The following is a 21486-nucleotide window of genomic DNA, read 5'->3' as shown; positions in this document are numbered from 1 at the left end:
CAAAACCACAAAGATTCCAACCAACACCGGTCTCAACACAGAAGGGTACTGTAGCAGAAGAATAATGATGATGGTGCAAAGTGTTTATGAGCAAGTTTGCAATTTACTATGATAAATGGGCATGCGTAGAGTGATGTTGGTGGTGGTGGTAATAGTATAAAAAGTAAAACGTTTTAACACTGCACTTCACACCATAATGCACAAGGCCAGCGTTCGCGTATGGTTTCCAAGTTGGAGAGAAGGAAGAAACGCAAACTAAGATAAGCTTCCTATGCCGTCAATTTCATCCCATACTACGGTTAAGGGCTGAACATTTATCATTCAAATTAGTCACATTTAAGCTTGGTGTGCGTGGTAGGTGCAATAAATCATTTAATCTCTGTTCTGTGTTTTTTATGGTGACGCTGTGAGCTTAAAATCGATTCTGGGTGGATTTAGTGCATTGTGTATGATTAATGAAGGTGTTGAATTATTGCCCTTGTGGTTCTATTTTATCATGGCTGTTGAAATATTTGTTGAAAAACCGTTTAGGTCCTTTGACCAGATCTATGAAATTCAATATAAAAAATTATGTTTGAAAGCTTTTTGATCGAATACAATTGTTATATTGAAACTGTAGCTTGCACTGTTAGGGCGTACAGCTTTCCCTTAAAACCTGAAAGCTGTTGATTTGGTTGGTCTTTTTTAAATTTATTTTGCTATTCTTGTACTGTACGAAGCGCTTAGCTCTCAGCCAAACTACCGTTTCAAATAGAGACCGTAATTGTTTATGCTTACTTTTCAGACGATTTGCCAATTGTCGTTAAACTTTGCCAACAACTCAACCCCCCCTCTCCCGTGACCGCTAATTACACCTAACCAAACCGATACAATAGCGAGCAGCTAGCAGCATACTGAGTGCTCGAAGGTACTATGTTAAATAAATTTTCTCTTCCCCTTTGCTGCATGACTACTGCGGTATGTTCTGGTACGATGTCAAAAACGTAATAGATGCCGCAGTGCACGCGTGCAACATTTAGACAAAAACATGTAGACTAAGCATTCCACACTCAATCTGCCGTAGCAATCTGTTCCGTCGCTATCCATCCACCATTCTTCCGATACTTTCTTTCACTCGCTGTACCACAAGGATGCCTTTTATCAGTGCTGTGTGCACATTTCCATGTTGTGTGCCAGTTGCATGTTAAGATGTGAAGCTCGGTATGAAAGCAGCCACCACACAATCACAACCAACAACTAGGAACGCCAGCAGCTCGTGCGCCACACGTGTATAGTATGAAGCCGCAGCAAGCGCAGCTGCAATTAGTTCACTGGAGCAATGGAGCCAACATTCTTATCAACGCGACTCTTTCCTCGTGTGACGGGTGTGCTCCTCATCAGACCGGTATACATATGCACATGTCCCAACGGGGGAAGTCTATTGTGTTGGGTTACATTAAGCAACAACTTTCCCGCAGGGAGCGAACAGTAAAGTCAGTTAGAGCACACCCAGCTGTTTGAGTGCGCTGATATACATATTTACGTCGGCACGAAGAAAAGGGAATGAAAAGCTTTAAAAATAAGAAAAAAAACCACCAAGTCCCGCGATGGAGACGCAGCAAGAAAACACCGGAACTCATTTTATGTGAACCCATAACCGCGATCTTGTTTGTCAACTGGCGCAGTCAGGAAGCAACACATGAAAAGCACATGTGTTGTGGCCCATGCATCAAGAGTATCAGCCTTCCTGCCATTTCGATTCCGCGACAACTTTCGCCGGTTCCTTCTATTTCTTCTTGAAAGAGTTCCATTCGCCATCTGCTTGGCGAGTTTGTAACAAGCGGCAAGTTTGTGGAAGAAGAACTACTCGCAACGCCCAGGCTGGAAGAGTAAATATGGAACGATGCGTTTTCGAGGTTTGCTGAGAAAACTGAGCGTTCTGATTTGAAACAATTTTATGAACTTTTACGTGGGAAGTGAACACGAACACATACACAGGAATCTGGTTCATCGTATGCTTTGCGGCGTTAAGGAGCGTTGAAACTAAATTGATTTCTCATTGTTTGTGGAAATTCAACAGAGAGACGGACTGCAATAAAAATAGAAAAATAAATCGCCACGATCCCAGGAGCAGCTTGAACCATGTAACAAACTTCTACAATCTATTTTCACTTTATTCGTGGATTCATTTACAACTGTGTCAACTTTTGTCTCAGTACATACTGTACACACTGTGTGTTTATTACAGTGTAGGGAGAAACGGACCCTAGTGTTTTTGATACTGTTTGGTAAATATCGTTTTGTTTTTATTTGTTCTTTTTGCTTTATCTAACTTAAATTTTATCGTTTACAATGCCACAGACTAGGGACATAGTACCCTTCCCTGTTATGGGTAAACTTTGACAAGGGTACCGGGACCAAAGGGAAGATGAAATCTCCCAGGATAGCTTGGTTGGCTGGTTGGAAACAAGGACGAGTTCCGTTGAATACCTGGCTGTTCTTCCGAAAGGACGAGTTGCTATTCAATAGAATTTTCAGCATTTGTCACATTGCCATTTGTCGCATCGAGCAGCACGCTATCGCTGTCCCCGGTGGGTATGAAACTGTCCAAGTTGTGTTTACTGACAATTTGCACCAAATATGACAAATGGATAAATGAAGAAGGGTCTTTCGATTGCTCCCATTTTATTGGTCGTGGATTCTTTAGGAAGATGACCATCGTATCATTATGCTTTTTAAATGTTCCAATAATAATACAATGTTACATTTACTTTATAAAATATACACCACTTTAATTTGGCAACAGAACAATGTGATTTGATAGTATGGATTTTATATTCCATCCTGAATAGCCTGAAACAGAGTATAACTATTCAAAAGCTTTCACACGTTTTCATACCGTATCATACGGATGGAGTTTGTGTTTTATTAGAAGCAAAAGCTTTCACACGTTATGATGCCATGTTTCCTTAGCAATAGTATGAAAGACATAAAAGCATCGTCACTGTAATGAAAAATTTATAAGCTAGACTAGCAACTTTTGAACATTGAAGCACTGCGGGCATCTCGAGATAGATCTACGGCTGCATCAGAAAACGAGCCAAATTGAAACCATCTTTCGACAGATTGTAGGCACCCTGGAGCCTTGCCTGTATTACGCAAACCACCACCAACCTCCCACAACTGCCATCATCCCGGTAATACCAGCGCCTACTCGTAAATAGTCCAAACGATGGTGGTCTCTCCCCGACCGAGCACGGAGGATAAATTCATTCTGATGAAAACGATTTAGCAAACCATCGCCACCTCCCACAACGCTCGAGCGGCCAAAGCGACGGTCAAAGCGTGAGGTCTCGTTTCGGCATTGTGTCACTACCGTTCTACGGTGGTTTTAGGCCGTGAGTTGTTGCAGGCTGATCAGTTTGCGCCTGCCTTTTTTTTGGGCCTGGCGTTCTGCAGTAAAATGTCACGCCAACGCCATTCCCGGCAGCCCATTCGCCATGGTTTTAACATTATGGGCTCAGAAATGACGCTCGTATTAAATATTTATCAGGTTAAACATCGGGTCCCACCAGTGTGGTTCAGCGGTGTGCTTGCTCTGGGAGCCTGTCAGGCGGACAACGGTAAAGTCCGTTGTTGGTATGCCGGCAAGTGTCGGAAATGTGTCTTGCAGCAGCGTGATGATGGTGATGGTGGTAGTGGTGAGAATGGTGAAGTAATGGCATTGGCCGCTGCTGTGCCTATCAACACTGGTCCCTCCTGCGACAGAGAAGACGGACTAATGGGAGAAACAATGACGGCGCAAGGTAATGACTCTCGAGAATGAGGAATAGCTTATCGGAAAGTAGGTCACTCAAAGACCACCATCGCGTACGGGCGATCGCTTCGTGCCGGTGGAGTGCTTGCGATGCTTGTCTGTGTCACTTGGTCATAAAATCAAGTTCAAGTATGTTAAACATTCTCGAAACAGCTAACCACCAAGGGTCACTTGACAACCAAAATATAGTACACGTTCTGTTTTTTTTCCACCTCCCTTTCCTAAACGATGATGTTGCGAGTTGCTTTTATTGAAGTGGGAAAAATTGTGTAGTGTAACAAGGACAAAAGTGTCGTCTTTTATTGCATGCCTTGGTAAGGGCTATAGAAGCTCATGAGTAACTTAAACTTTACCTCAGTTGGTTGTAGCCATAATTTTAAAATTTTAGGAAACAATGCACTAAGCACAGCCACATCTTTCCGTTTCAACGTGTTCATCTTTTCAGTGACATTGGTTTTGAAATATGTATTTCTCGTGAAATATGTATTTTCGTGCAGAACACATACTCACTCAAGTTTAGTAATTATTTGACAACTTTGTATGGGAGAAAAGGAACGAACCCCTTCGTAGCATTCATCCATTTGACATTTTATTGCGAAAACGATCATGCATTCCAGAACGTTGCCAACAAACTCTCCCTTCGCCCTGGTGCGTTAACTGTCACGCAAGTTATATCAAGCTCCAACACAGCGTGACATAGAAGTGTAACAATACAACGGCAACCGACAAACATACAGACGATTAAGTGGCAACAGTATGGCAAAGATATGTTTCGGTAGTGGAATAAACTTTGTCACGGATGTTTGAGTTGACATTGCTATGGAGGTTGGTAATGTGACAGATAATTGAGCGGGTTATTATTTTGGCCACAATCTACCACGGTATTTATTTGAAAGTCTGTAGATATATGAAAAGAATGATGTTTTTTTTAAACAAACTGGATAATACACTCGATATATAACTTCAAGGGGTTATTTATGCTGCGCAAAGGCTGTTGATACTCTCATGACATGGATAGGTTGAAAATCCTCTTGCAAACAGCTACGCACGGTATAAAACGAATGATCTTCGCCTACTCGCTGCATTGAACACAACACTGAGCACTACGCTTTGCAACACGTCGTTGCTTACAGCTTTACCATCATACGAATATTTCTCATTTGCCTTTTCACAGACACACAAACACTTTGACCTTGTCCGGGAGCTCCCATGGTGTTGTGAGCAGCGATAAAAAACAACGCACAGCCACCATCCCTGACCGTGGGCGATCAACACTTCGCTTTATCCTGTTCGTCGTTTCCATTAACCTTTAATCGTTCGGGAAATCATTTCAAAACAGACAGAGAGCTTGGACGATAAATTGCTTCGGGCTGGTACACCTCGATGCTGGATTTCCTTTACCTTTTCCCACCTGACCGGAAGAACTCGGATGTTGTGCAGTGAAAAGGTCTTCATCGTTGGTTCGTTGGATCGTTTCCCATTTTCCTAGCACAAAAGAAAACAGTACTCTTATCGTGTCGCAACGAATGCACAAATGCAGCTGTTTCGAATGCCACACCAATGCTGATGCATACTGCCGTCGGTGCGAGCAGTATGAATACCCCAGCGAATCTCTTTAGCCTTGGGGTGGCCGTGAAATATCTTGCCGACGAGCAGTGGTGACGTTGTTGTCCAAACTGATGATACAGCGACAGTGTGACCATTTGGATTGAATAGAGAACCCAAGCAACGGTTTTGTGACTATTGAAACTTTTACCCACCAAAACCACACCAAATGAAAAACTATTCTGTTTATCAATCTATTATTTACCCGAACATTATTTGTCGTCTTCTAGGAACTTACCAAAAAAGCTTTTACCACCTGTGCGCCAAGCTAAATTGCATCATATATCAACTCTGTACGTTGACAGGAAGTAGCTGTTATCTGCCGTGGCCAATCGATAGCAACACGTGTGACTAACAATCCGATCAGGTCATACATTTACGCACAAAGCACTCTAATAAAAGAAAACGAAAGCAAAAATGCCATACTGAATAGCTCAATTGAGATGGTGATTGAAATGATGATCAAAATCAAAGCCCTTGCCGTCTGGCTGCAAACGTTTGATGTTACGACTCTATTTGCACACTCTCTCTCTTTCTCTAGCGCACACAAACAAAACGTTCGTTACACGGGCACCCTCCGTAAGTTCGCACCTCGCAAAGACGGCCTCTTCCGCTGGTCGTTTAGCAGTTTTCAAATAAACAATTTCCAACGGCCAGAAATACCGCAGAACCACTACGTACGGGTAAGTGTATGACGTTTGTAGAGGTTTTTTACCTTTCCCCTTTGCCATGCGGCAATCGTTCTAGATTATGTGCCAAAAATAGTATTTGGGAAATGATGATCAACTGAATCGGAGCAGATGGAAAGTCGTTGAGAGTAAAACCAAGTAATGAAGAGGAAATAAAATTGCTTCTTCACTGCTGCACATTATCAATGGCAGGTTAGTTTGTTTTGTTTCTAAACTTAAAAGTGCAATACGGTTTGAAAAGATAGACAGGCTGTGGAGGGAAGCGAAAGGTTGATAGGAATGAGTTGAGCCGTATACGGTGCAGAGATGAACAATACAGAGCAAACCCAGTGCGGATAAGTCCAAACATAATATGATTGAGATCAGATGCCGTTCATCGATGCGAACTGCCATGAGCATACGTAATCAGAATGTCACCTAACACAACAAGACCGGAAATGAAATCACCAAGAGCCTGGGAACACACTGCAAATGCGTCCGCTCTATTCTTGTATGAAACAAACTACCGCTTTTCACATGTTCCACTCTCAGCAGGGAGCTCTAAGCCGGCAATTGTTCTGAAAAGCCGTTCAATGAACATCAGTCCACATTTCTACGAACGAAAGCAACATAATTTCATTCGACATACGTTGCGATTCTTCTGTCAGCCGACTGTCAGGCACTGCAATTTCCGCAATTTGACATTCAAACACAACAGTCAACAGTTCGCGGTAACCGTGTCGGATGCAAACATGATTGGAATTCACCGTAAATTTAATCTTGCCTCAAGTTCTAGTGAATCTGAATATACGCCTAGAACGGCACAACGGCTATTAGGCATTAGTATGTTTATTCTTTCTTTTTAAAGTAAATTTCACAAAAAAATCATCCTCTACTGTGTTGCAGATGCTATTCAAAACTCTTTGTTCACTGTTGAAAACTATCGTGTTTGCGTTGTCAGCTCCATTTGATACGGTTTGTGTCTTATCAGCTAATGTAACATTTCATTCCTGTCACAAAGATCAGGTTGATTACTTTCTCCTTGAAGCAATCGTCACGCTTTACGACCCTCTGCAGGCCAAAAGACCAATAAAATACAACCCGTAAGCCATGTGTTGACACAGGCTCCATCCAACTGCAAAAGCTGCAAAATGCAAATTAGCCCCGAACGATCGGCCCTCTCCCCAGCCTCGGTGGTCCAGTTGTATCGATGAAAATCAATTCTGTTTCCGGTCACGTCAACCGGAAAACACACTCATCACACGAAGGCAAAAACACGTTACCAAACTTTACCCGTCTTCCTCGAATGTCACAGTAGTTGCTTTGGAAAAGGACACAGGTTTAATGGCAGAAAAAGGGAAACATGGGAATGATTTTACTTGAATGTTTGATGCCGTTGGTTGATGAAGATGTTTTTTTGCCAATTGCAGTTCATCTCTTAGGTTCAGAATGGTACAGGTTGTAGCATAAATAGGGCACCAGGTTCGAGTTCCTTATGAAATATAAGCAATTGTTACCAACATGCGTGTGCGTAAAAATTTTCATCTTTGTTATTTATTTGTACCATGCTCGAACATCTCAAAGATCAACTTTCACAAGAAAAAGATGTTTTATCCATTGAAAAAAATTCTTTGAACTGAAAATGAGTAAATAAAATCTTCGGTACGTAACATTCCAAACAGTGTAGGATCCATTCAGCCGTCAATATCCTAGGGCGAGTAATTTATATTCTGTAGATTTGGTTTTCAAGCATTCAATTACAAACAACCCTATAAAATAACTTTTGTTCAGGATCTACAAGACTCTTCTCCCCGTACTGGTATATTGTGCTCAATTAAACAAATTCCAAAGCGAACAATGTGAAGCTATTTAACCAACAGTACATAACAAAATTATTGTTTGTACGAGTTTCGATGATTCGCGATGATGATGACGAGTTTCGAAGTAACAATTCATGCAGCAATACTGTGGGAGTGGAATGTAGATTCTAGACACTTTTTGCCCCGAAGTACAAAAAATCAAAACCCTATTGCAAAATAAACTTACATTTCACGGAGGCTCAAATGTGTTGTCAACAAACGTTCCAAGAAGCAATGTAACGTGAACACGATTGTCTATATTGACACAGTAAAAATATTGTATATTCTCCATGATATCTCTTGTTAAAAGAAAATACCCCAAAACATTGTCACCGTTTACGGTTTTGGCTTATCTTGGAATGCATTTTTTAAAGGAAAAAATAGGATGTACCGTGACATGTTTGGTGGGGAAAAGGAATAGGATAAAGCACCGCGCCCAAGGAGATCCTTAGCAAGTGAAGATGAGAACAACCGCAAACCATAAACCACAGTCTAAGCGAACATTGTTTCATCCAATCGGGGGAGAGAGCGAAACGATACAATTTCTCACAGCTCGCCAACGCTGATACCGCAATCTTACCCAACAAAACATAATGGAATAACAAATGGCTCCCCGCGGTGAGATGACTAGTCACGATAACTAAACCACAGACGATGAAAATAACGATGAAAACACCACAGCTCCCTATTCCCTGTGTCTAATGCGAAGAGGAACCAACTGAACAAATCTGATCGATAGCAGGAACCAACAAAAAATTACCACATTAACCTCAGGAGGTACCTTACATGTAAACCTACCTTACGGAATGCTTTCCGAAAGTTTTCGGAAAGGAACGCGTACAGCAGCGGGTTTATGCAGGAGCTCGTGTATGCCAGCACGTGCGAGACGATTTGTAGTGAAATTTTAAAATGCGTGTCTGGTTTAAAGACGTCCACACTCTTTAGGACCAGGATGACCTGAAAACATGAAATAGAATGAGAGAAAATTAATGAAAAGAAAGTCAGATCCTTTAACAGAGAACTTGTCTTCCCATATGACGCAACGTGGAGCATTGCACAGAAATAAGGAGTATCGTAAAAGATGTTTCAAAGCTTCTCAATTCCACTTCCAACTGATGCTGAACATCACACGATAACAACTGAAAGCGAACAGCCATGCGCTTGGTACGTCCGCCTTGTGGACAAATTACCATCTGCAAACAGTTGTGTTGCGTTATCAAAAGCAAACCAACGTCCATAAAATAACACTCCGAACTACTTCAACTGTCCTTAGTGGAAGCTGCAAAGCAATTATCATTTTAATGCGATTGAATTTACAGCGTGATGTGCAGTAACATGTTGACCCCCTTTTTACATGGTGTCCGATGCATCTCGTTCCTTCGAAGCATAACATTGAAATTGGGATAATGTACTCTGGTACGGTAGAGTGAAGTCCCCCATGTCGAGCACTGCTTATGACGAGCTGGGATTGCCGCTTTACTATGTAGCATGGCACGTGTACTCAACGGCAATTGGTTTGCCAGACGAACAACACACTCTCATGACACACGCATAACGTCGTGCTAATCTACAGTATGCAAACGAAATTAAATGGGTTGCATTAAAGCAGCTGATAGCTGCAATTTTAAAGCGGAGTAGACACTGAATGTGTATAATTAATATTAATAAGCATTCTACAATATTCTGAGGATCTTTTTCACATGTTTATCTTGCACACACTTGATTCGTCAGCCTTCATGACCTGATTTTGGTAGTGACTGTCGAAAACTGGTCAAAAAAGGTTATTGTCCGCCCAGCTATGCACCAAATAACCAAAGCTATGCACATGCTGTTTTCATCTAAGCTAAATTGATTCGTTCCTCGCACAGAAATAGTTCAAAGTGCAATATTTGGCTGGTTGGTAGAATGGAATGGAATGAAATACATAAATACTGAATGCAGGCTCTTGGCCTCTAAACCCAACAACCATAACCACACACAACCGTATGCAGATTATTTTGCCCATTTTGCAAAGCTGTTAATGGATCTCTCGTGCTCTTCCGTGCTATGATATTATACGCAATGGGCCACGGGGTTGTTTCGGAGCTGCAGTTTGGATAGTGGTGATAATCCCGATGGTACCAAAACCGAAAAGAAAACGGAACAACGTTTCACGGGGGTTTCCATCCATTAGTTTACTTTGGTCACAGCAAATCCAGCGAGTACGTACCATTTCATTGTGTGGTAGATTGGTTGTGCATAGTCGAAATCAAATTTGTCCACAAGTTATTTGCAGCACAGTGGCGAGCCAGAACATACAATACATCTGGCTGTTCTAGGAGTATTTCAATCGAAAGTGTGTAAATTATGCTAGGATAAGAAAACATTTGTTGCAGAGCATTAGCCAATTGCGTAAAGCTTAGCAGCTCTTGGCACCGATTTGTAATGATTTAGCTAAACGTTGCGGTTACCAACGGTTAAAAGCTACTTTTATGATTCCTTTATCAAAATGAACCTTCGTCGTTTTATTCCAAGCGATTTAACAAGAATTCAAATGAATTGTGCTCCAGGAAATATCAACACGTGTGCCACTGAAATGTACTTTAATTCGACGACCAAAGGGCGTTTACATCGGCATGTGCAATTGATCAACGTTTGTAGTTGCATTTCTATTTGTGAAGCAGAAATATTCACCCCTTCAGCCACGGTCGGTAAATCATTCAATTAAACACAAGTAAATCCCTTTATATACCATTAATAATGCAGACAACAATCGGTTACACAATTCACCGAACCTCTGCTGAATGATTATGAATTTTGTATCCTTTTTTCACTCGCATAATCTCGCCCACTGAGCAGTATCAATCAAATGCAATCGGGGTCAGTTCATACGCATGCCAGCACAGTCCGCTTGTCAGCATTTTGGGTCATCCATCAATCACGCCACCCTGATCTGATGCGCACCGTCACGCTAAGGATCCCTTGATTTGATTTGCTACAATTTATTAAACACATTGCGTACGCGTTTCGGAACAACTGACCAACGGCCAGAGGATCAGAGACGGGTTAGGGTATGCAAGCATCAAATACTGGGAAATGGTACGTCCCAAAGGTTGAGCCGACCCGACTGGTCAGCTATGGAATGAAGAACGCATACCGGTTCCTGATACGGCCTACCGTTTTAGTATCCTACACCACTGACCCACACACATAAATACACAGCGATGTATGCTATTGAGCAATTACATTGCGGTGCTATTACTCGAGACCACCAATGGTAGTGGTGACGCTCCTCGTTTCGATAATGTTTGTAAAAGCAGCACATTAAACGATGGGCTCAAAAATGTTTCGTTCCATTCGCTTGGGTTTAGGTACACTCGGTAGTGGGTGAGGGGGGAAATTACGGCGTCCTGTACGATCGAGCAACGATGCCAGCCATTTTATGGGGTAGTTTTTTGTTGGGTTTCAACCATGTTCATGACCCAAAGCCGGTTGTTCTGGTTTATGGATATAGCTGCAAGGAAAAGGCCATTGGAATGATGATACGAATTGCCGGCGTGCTTGAATTGGTTCACAGAATGAATTTTAAAGAACCATGTCATGCTGTCGTTTCACATGATCAGCTAGGCAAGCAACAGCACGGAGAGTGTGTATACGCTGCATGCATCATATTCATGAACATCTACGCTTGGCAGCAGAAACACATGCAGATCTAGGTAAATATGAACAGTCCCAAACAAAAAAAAACCTGCAAACATTAAGCTATTTTCCAAAATTTCACATCGCATTGTGATTGTATTGTAATGCTTAAAACCTACCATTTTTCCCCAGTTTTCAGTGCGGCACAATTTCCCGCCCAATTCAAAATAGTGCGATGCATAAGCCAGAGACATTCGTGAATTGTTGATTGCTTGCAAGTAAAATGTTCAACCTCCTAATGGCCCAGTTCAGTTCAACCATACATCGGATGGAGACTCGCCTACAACTTATAGAAATTATTCAAGGCCACTCGATTCCACAGCCATGTTTCCTTGTTTCGTTTCCTATCACCTGAACTGTTTGTGACAGCATTGGTTGGAAATTTTACTCGACATTGTACGGAACCATTTTATCAATTGCAAATAAACCTTCTTACCGTTCCACATCCAATACTTTCTCGTGGCTTCATTTTCGTAGACATTAACGTGGTAGCTGCTGGCAAGTAAAATCTTTACCAAAGGCACTTCCTTTGCCTGCTTTCACTCCATTGTTCAACACTTTGTATGAGTGTTTGTGTTTCTATTGCCACCACCATGATACTTCCTTCCACCCCAAAATGCTCTAATGCCATGGCAACCTCCACACAATTGAAACCCCTCTCCACGTCCATCTCGGCCCTCGCGTCAATCGCCTACACTTACCTGTATGGGAAACCATAATGAAGCAAACGCTGCCACCACAATCACCGCCAGCCGGGTAACGCGCTTTTTGCCCTTCTTCGATTCGGCCGAACGACCGCCGACCGAACTTCGCCACAGCCGGGGCAGCATCCACATGTACAGGACGCTGATCAGTATGAGCGGGACCACGTATGAGCTAAGGAAGAACGCGATGTGGAAGGCGGCCCAGGATCCTTTTCGAGGAAGACGCATGTATCTCCCGGTCGTGGTATTTGAATTTCTGCAATGGAAAAATTGCAAATAGAAAAGGTGAAACGATGGAAATAAGCATAACCCTGATTTTGTATCACATATCTAAGAAAGCGCCATCATTCGATATGTTTCTTGGCAATGCCACACGAATCATTTTAAGTGAGCTATTACCTTCCCACCGGCGACATTGTTTATGCATTGTTTTTATGTGGTCTGTACATCTCATAAAAAGTGCTCTATGTGCTCTAGAGTACAAATTTCCATAAATAGAATTGAAATACAATTGACTCAGCTGAACCCGTACGAGTGAGTGCTTTTTTGTGAGCTTTTTCCTTTGTTTAGCCCACGCGATCGACACGATGACTGTTGCTTTCTTGTAAAGGATGATGAAACTGCAACCTTGCAAATTCGTTTGGAAAAAGGAATTGACACTGCCAACGTGTTTCCTAAGATGACCTCAGCTGTGTTTGGTAACCATACATTGTTTCGGTTTTCGATTTCTCTCAACCTTTTTCTGTGGTTTACTCCTTTCTTCTTTGCGTTCAATCTAACTGATGGCGTATTGCACGAAATAAACATTATTATTTGAAGTGGCACACTATTTTGGGCGCATACATTCCAGTCACGTAGGTAGTGTATGTTTGCCCCAGGGTGTTTCACAGTGTTTTGTTCCCTTTTCTTCCCTTCCAGCGTGTCATTGGGTATGGGCTTATCCTTCTATCCCGTCAGATATCATTTCTCAATTCCATCCTGCATGGTTACGCGCTGACACTATTGTAGCATATCTGCTAAACAAAACTTATTGTAAACCACACTATCAACTATAGACTCATTGTAACACACTTCGGAAAGCCAAATCACACTATTGCAACACATTCATTACATCAGCAAATCAATCCACACCATAGCAACATACCCAGACCATACCGTCCATAGAACAAACCATCGAGACACATTTATCGAAAACAATCGAAACGCGCAACATAAGCAATTCAAGCGTTTCTGCAGCAAAGTGGACAAACAGAGAACGCATAGCAACTTATTGCTAAAAGCGCAGTGTAGGCAAAGATCGACGAACGCACCCGTTCTTTAGCTAGAACAGTTTATACTCTTCAGAACCTTCGTAAAAACACTAAAAACGCAGCATAGGCACATAATGACAGACACCTCACTCCAATAGAATGTATAAATTGCACCTCATATCAATAACCTTTAATTAGGACAAAAACACATTCCAAAACCAAATGTACGAAACTTATTGAGTATAAATAAAACCAATTCCGACCGTGGCAAGTCAGATTCGTTCGGACTGCCAAGATAGGACGTTACGCTTCCTAATACTTCGCCTTCCAACTTATTTCAAGAGTTTAGTTATGTCCCCCTACCCAAGGTAAGGCTTCTAAACTCCAACGTTTCCAGTAAGGGAAACCTCCTAAAGGTTTCTATGATCGCCTGGACGATCAAGTGCTGAAAAGTCCGTTCGATCGATGTATTATTCCACCTCGGCTCATGTCAGTAAAAACTGACCTACCGCGACGTTGTTCGATGTACAGTATGTACCGTATGTCCGCTCATCATATTACATGGCGACCGTGACCTTAATCTGCAATCGACAGGCAGAAGTGTAAGCAAATTATTTCAAGTAAAATGTGATACGTACAACGGTAACGTAAAGCTAAAGTGTCGTGTGACGAACCAAAAGTATTGTGACCATAACCGGCATTCGGCGGAAAGTGAAAAAAAAGTGTCAAATGTGCAATTTTTTTTACGGAACATTCATCAACGCAGCTGGGGCAAGTAAACCATATGTAAACAAAAGCAATAACGATGAAAGAACAGCTACAAGCAAGTTTCGTACAGTGCAGAATGAAAAATAAAAACATTTAGTGCAGTGTAAGTGCGAAATGAATGTTTAATTGACGAACAAACATTAACCGTACACAGTGTTGTGAGAACCTACCTAAATGTGTAAAAACGTATTAACGCTTATGCGATCGGTTTACCTAGTAGAGTAACCTTGAAATGGGAAACTATAGAAAAAAAAAATGCTAACTTTTAACAACAACCCCAGTTCAGCACAGTACAGTGTAGCAATCTATACGATTCTTGGAGCAAGTGATATGGAATAATAAAGTGCAGTGCAAAACAAGTTGTGATCAGCGTGATTGAATGGAACAATCGTTCCCAACGTGGAAGACGAAAAGACAAGGCGAGCCCACTGCCCAATCTGGATTGGCAGACGAGAATGAACAAGTGTCCCAACCCCGACAAGACATCGAGCGACAACTGATGACATCGTGGAAATTCACACCAAGCACCGATTAAACTGCAAGCACCAGTATAAATACAGCGTAGAATCAGCAGCAACAAAATGCACGTCGCATATTCCATTAAGGTACTGTAACTTTAAAATATGGTCAAATGGGTTTTAAAAGCTAGGAAATAGGAAATAGGAAGTAATTGAAAACAATATGAAAAAGGAATGATTACTATAAGCGATAAAATCGAAATTTTGAAATATATATTTAAAAAAATACAGGATCCTAATCAAAGAACTTGTACAAGAACACAACTAAGAATTAAAGCTGAAGAAACATTTAAAGAAATTCAAAATGACATCGAAAAAAATAGATACAAATATACTTTTAACAAACTATTAGAATTTAGCAAAATTTCTAATGCATTAATACAAAATATCATTGCTATGAGCACATCAAAAACCAACGACGATTCACGTAACAAGTCATCTGATTTTTCTACAAATAGCTCAGAGGATAAAAATATCAATTTAACACTGTTAACAACCAGTAGATTATCATTTAAACTCTTAGCTCAGATCATATTTGTCTTACTAAAGCTGCATAAAAAAATTAAAATGGCTAATTTTGATATTAAAACAGCCACAGGTCTTGTACCCACATATGACGGGTCACCCGATACCTTTAATGCATTTGAGGACGCTTCCACGCTATTGTTCGAGTTAAATCCAAACCATGAAGAAATGCTCGTAAAATTCATAAGAACCAGACTGACTGGTAAGGCTAGAATAGGGTTACCTAGCAATATAACGACTTTTAATGAATTAATCAATGATATAAAGAGAAGATGTGAAGATAAAACAACACCTGATAAAGTAATAGCCAAACTAAAATCCATAAAAACAAGGGATGCACAATCAATTTGCAATGAGGTCGAACTACTTTCAGAGAAACTGAAAGTAATTTATCTTAAACAAGGAATTCCAGAAAAAATAGCTAACGATATGGCAATAAAAACAGGTATCGACACACTTAAAGAAAAGGTAGCAAACTCTGAAACTAAAATACTGTTGAAGGCAGGTACTTTTGCGACAATAACCGATGCAACACAGAAAGTAATGGAGAATGAAAGTGAAGAAACAAACAGAACTACTAATGTCCTTAACATAAATACACAACGCTACAATAGATACTATCCTAGAAACCAAGGTAACCAGAATAGGAACAATCAAAACAACTATGGTCCAAATACAAACCAACCATACCGAAACTACTATAATAACAGAAATAATAACAACTTCAACAATCGCAATAATAACAATAGCAGCTACAACAACAATCTGCGAAACAATATTCGCTATAACAACAGATTTATTCAGGGATACAATAATGAAAGATACAACTCCAACTTCAATGGTAATCAGAACAGACCAAACAAAAACCTTAGGCCAATAACAAATGGAGAAACAGGGCAACAACAACGAAACATATACCATACTACAGCTCAGATACAGGAAGTGGAGGAAAACAATTTTTTAGACCAACAGGAGTCAACTCAAACCTTAGATCAATTTACTCATTAGAGCTAAATGGAGTTGATTATATAAAGATTAGATTGAGCATTGCAAATAATGAAACATCAATATTACTAGTTGATACAGGAGCATCAATTTCTTTATTTAAAGCAAGCAAGTTAAAGAAAAATCATGGCCCAATACGTTCAGACTCAATATCATTAACAGGGATATCTAACACACCAATTTATTCAAAAGGAAGTACAACATGCACTATATATTTCAACAATCTAGAATTGGAACACGATTTTGTATTAGTTCCAGATGAATTCAACATAGGAGCAGATGGTATATTAGGCAGAGACTTTTACAAATTATACAGATGTTCAATTAATTATCATTTGGAAATGCTTACATTCACGTGTCAGGGAGAAGAAATTCAGCATAACATTGAAGAAGATGATGGAAAAGGATTTATTTTGCCAATCAGAAGTGAAGTGGTACGTAAAGTATATCTTCCAAACATTACAGAGGATACTATAGTCTTCGCACAAGAAATTCAACCAGGAGTATTCTGTGGCAGCACTATTATTTCAAAGGATAATCAGTTAATTAAATTCATCAATACAAGGCAGAGAAATATTTACATAACAAACGCAGAATTTAAACCCATTACAGAACCATTAGCAAATTATGAAGTGAAACAAGTGAATAACAAAGTAGGAGAAATTAATAATGATAGATTGCAAAAACTATTACAAAAAATTAAAGTGGATAAAATCCCCACTACAGAAATTTATAATTTGAAGAAAATCGTAACTGAATATAACGATATATTTTGCGTAGAGGATGATCCCATTACTACAAATAACTTTTACCCTCAGAAAATTGAATTAAAGGATAATATTCCTACGTATATACCGAATTATAAACAAATATACTCACAGGCTGATGAAATACAAAATCAGGTAGACAAAATGCTTAAGAATGACATAATTGAACACTCAGTCTCCCCATATAACTCACCTATATTATTGGTTCCAAAGAAATCAACGGATGATAATAAAAAATGGAGACTTGTAGTAGATTTCAGGCAGCTAAACAAAAAGGTTATACCGGATAAATTTCCATTACCAAGAATAGATACAATATTAGATCAGCTAGGGAGAGCAAAATATTTTAGCACCCTTGATCTCATGTCAGGATTCCATCAAATACCTTTAGAAAATGATTCAAGAAAATTTACAGCTTTTTCAACCGGATCAGGGCATTATCAATTTAAACGTATGCCGTTCGGTTTAAACATTAGCCCCAACAGCTTTCAACGCATGATGGCTATCGCTATGGCAGGATTAACTCCTGAGCTAGCATTTGTATATATAGACGATATAATCGTTACTGGCTGCAGTGCACGGCAGCACATCAGTAACATAGTTAAGGTTTTTGATAGGTTAAGGTCTTACAATTTAAAATTAAATCCAGAAAAATGTTCATTTTTCAAAACAGAAGTTACTTATCTAGGTCATAAAATAACAGATAAGGGTATATACCCAGACGATTCTAAGTTTGAAACAATTAGAAACTTCCCTTTACCTAAAAATGCAGATGAAGTACGAAGATTTGTTGCATTTTGTAATTATTATCGGAAATTTGTACAGAATTTTGCAAAAATTGCTAAACCTTTAAATAACTTAATTAAGAAAAATGTCAAGTTTATTTGGACAGATGAATGCCAAAAAGCATTTAATAGTTTAAAAGAAAGCCTTTTGTCTCCAGCAGTCTTGAAGTATCCGGATTTTACTAAAGAATTCATACTAACAACTGATGCTTCAGATGTAGCATGTGGAGCAGTTCTTTCTCAAATAACAGATGGAAAAGATCACCCAATCGCGTATGCAAGCAAAAGCTTCACGCAAGGAGAAAAGAATAAGCCTATCATAGAAAAGGAACTTACAGCAATTCACTGGGCAATCAATTATTTCAAACCATACCTATACGGCAGAAAATTCACCGTAAAAACAGATCATAGACCATTAGTATACCTGTTTGGTATGAAAAACCCAACATCTAAACTAACAAGAATGAGACTAGATTTAGAAGAATTTGATTTTAAAATAGAATTTTTAGCAGGTAAAACCAACGTAGTAGCAGATGCTTTATCCAGAATTATAACTGATTCTGATGAGCTTAAAGCATCAATTCCTAAAAATAAATCAGATATATAAAATCCTATTTTAATGGTAAATACTAGAGCTATGATAAAGAAAAACAACGTTGTAGAAAACAAAGAAAACAAAAAGAAAAAGGAAGAAATAATAGAAGAATATAATCCAACAAACATGTATGAAACAGACAGGCCATCTGATACTACTAAAATGTTGAAAATGAAATCAAACATTAACGAAAAAGATTAATTAATTGAGCTCGTGATATACAATCACAATTATTACAAAGCGCTGGGAAAATTTAAAATACCCATAACTTCTGCGAAGCAAAGTCAAACACTAGAGTTTGTACTGCATGAGTCATGCCTAATCGCTAGAAAGTATCACAAGAATTTAGCAATTCCATCGAATGACAGATTATTCGAATTTTACTCAATGTCGACCATAAAAGAAATAATTAACAAAATGATAACAGACGTTCACATCGTCGTATTTACACCACCTAGACTGGTAGAAGATACAGAAGAACAGATCAAAATATTGTCCAATTTCCACACAACACCATCTGGAGGTCATATAGGACAATTCAAGCTGTATAGTAAGATAAAGGATAAATTCAAATGGAAAAATATGAAAGCGGATATCATCAAGTATGTAAAAAGTTGTAAAGCATGCGCAACTAATAAGATCTTAAAACATACTAAAGAGGAAACTGTTGTGACGACAACACCCTCTAAACCTTTTAACATCATAACGATTGATACCGTAGGCCCTTTACCAAAAACAGCAAATAATAATCGTTACGCAGTTACGATCCAATGCGAATTATCGAAATATATCATAATCATCCCGATTCCAAACAAAGAAGCAAATACTATAGCAAAAGCATTAGTAGAAAATTTTATTCTTACATTTGGAAACTTTTTAGAAATGAGATCAGATCAAGGACTCGAATATAACAATGAAATTTTGGCACAAATATCAAAAATATTACAAATCAAACAAACATTTGCAGCAGCATATCATCCACAAACAATAGGATCTTTAGAGCGAAACCATAGAAGTTTAAATGAATATTTACGAAGTTATACCAATGAGCATCATGATGACTGGGATCAATGGACTAAATTTTACGAATTCGTTTATAACACATCAGTACATAGCACCACTAATTTCACACCTTTTGAATTAATATTTGGAAGACAAGCTAATTTACCACAAGAATTATATCGAACAAAAGTAGAGCCATTATACAATATAGAACAATACTACAATGAAATGAAGCTTAAATTACAAAAATCACATGAAATTGCAAAACAAAAACTTATTCAACCAAAATTACAACGTCAAGCAAAATTGAATGAAAATGTAAACAAATTAAACATACGAATAGGAGATTATGTCTATTTAACAAAAGAAAATAGAAGGAAATTAGATCCAGCTTATATAGGGCCATTTACAGTCGTAGAAATTACAAATACGAACTGCATTATAAAACACAATCAAACAGGAAAAACCACAACAGTACATAAAAACAGATTAAAACATTTTTAGTGAATAATGCACTCTTTTGTATAAACTCAATCGTACATTATTCAAAAAGGGTGGAGGTGTAGCATATCTGCTAAACAAAACTTATTGTAAACCACACTATCAACTATAGACTCATTGTAACACACTTCGGAAAGCCAAATCACACTATTGCAACACATTCATTACATCAGCAAATCAATCCACACCATAGCAACATACCCAAACCATACCGTCCATAGAACAAACCATCGAGACACATTTATCGAAAACAATCGAAACGCGCAACATAAGCAATTCAAGCGTTTCTGCAGCAAAGTGGACAAACAGAGAACGCATAGCAACTTATTGCTAAAAGCGCAGTGTAGGCAAAGATCGACGAACGCACCCGTTCTTTAGCTAGAACAGTTTATACTCTTCAGAACCTTCGTAAAAACACTAAAAACGCAGCATAGGCACATAATGACAGACACCTCACTCCAATAGAATGTATAAATTGCACCTCATATCAATAACCTTTAATTAGGACAAAAACACATTCCAAAACCAAATGTACGAAACTTATTGAGTATAAATAAAACCAATTCCGACCGTGGCAAGTCAGATTCGTTCGGACTGCCAAGATAGGACGTTACGCTTCCTAATACTTCGCCTTCCAACTTATTTCAAGAGTTTAGTTATGTCCCCCTACCCAAGGTAAGGCTTCTAAACTCCAACGTTTCCAGTAAGGGAAACCTCCTAAAGGTTTCTATGATCGCCTGGACGATCAAGTGCTGAAAAGTCCGTTCGATCGATGTATTATTCCACCTCGGCTCATGTCAGTAAAAACTGACCTACCGCGACGTTGTTCGATGTACAGTATGTACCGTATGTCCGCTCATCACATTACACTATCATAATTTCATCCCGGTTCTTTACCGCGCATCACTAACAACAATCATCATCATTATCGTCTTCACCATCGTTCAACCGGTGGACCGCATGGTCCCGGGCCGGACTAGTCCCGAAACGAAGGTCATGCAGGCGTAAATTAATTAATCAACACTTAATATATTTAATTACCGAGCAGTAATTCCATTACCTCGGAAACTCGATCGCCATCACCTTGGAAGCAAGCACATCCTTTCCCATTGGTAGTGGCCGCTCGATACCACCAGCAAAGGCCAGACAGCCATCGCGAGCTTTGGTTTTGGGTCGTAAACCAAAAAAAGGGAGCAGCCATAAATTTTAGCACTGCATTTAATGACTAGATCTGCTGTGGCAGTTGCCAAGTGTCGATTCGCTAAGCATCCTTTGGAGGCTGCGACCGTTTTAATATAACACTCAGAGACTAAGCAGATAATGCGGTTATATAGAGGTGGTGCTTTAGTTTTCAATCTTCGTCGAATCGTCTAACTGGTTGAAATGGTTCGTTAAGGAACATGAATCCATAATAAATTCACCCATGAAATTTGGTCCGATTCTTATATTAAAAGTTGTGA

At 39.4% G+C, this 21486-nt stretch overlaps 1 protein-coding gene across 1 annotated transcript in view; it reads right to left on the bottom strand.

Annotated features, from left to right (window-relative positions):
- LOC120896611 (allatostatin-A receptor-like) overlaps window positions 1-21486 on the bottom strand; it is a 67614-nt gene that overhangs the window by 19574 nt on the left and 26554 nt on the right. Inside the window, exons 3-4 of the mRNA XM_040300854.1 lie at window positions 12308-12566; window positions 8727-8885 (exon numbers count right to left, since the gene is read on the bottom strand). Of these exons, the coding sequence (XP_040156788.1) occupies window positions 8727-8885; window positions 12308-12566 (418 nt within the window). The remainder of the gene's footprint in view (window positions 1-8726; window positions 8886-12307; window positions 12567-21486) is intronic.

Source organism: Anopheles arabiensis, chromosome 2 (genome assembly GCF_016920715.1).
Source record: "Anopheles arabiensis isolate DONGOLA chromosome 2, AaraD3, whole genome shotgun sequence".
Lineage (NCBI taxonomy): Eukaryota > Metazoa > Arthropoda > Insecta > Diptera > Culicidae > Anopheles > Anopheles arabiensis.
The sequence above is the reverse complement of the archived record's forward strand: the minus strand, read 5'-3'. Positions and strand labels throughout refer to the sequence as shown.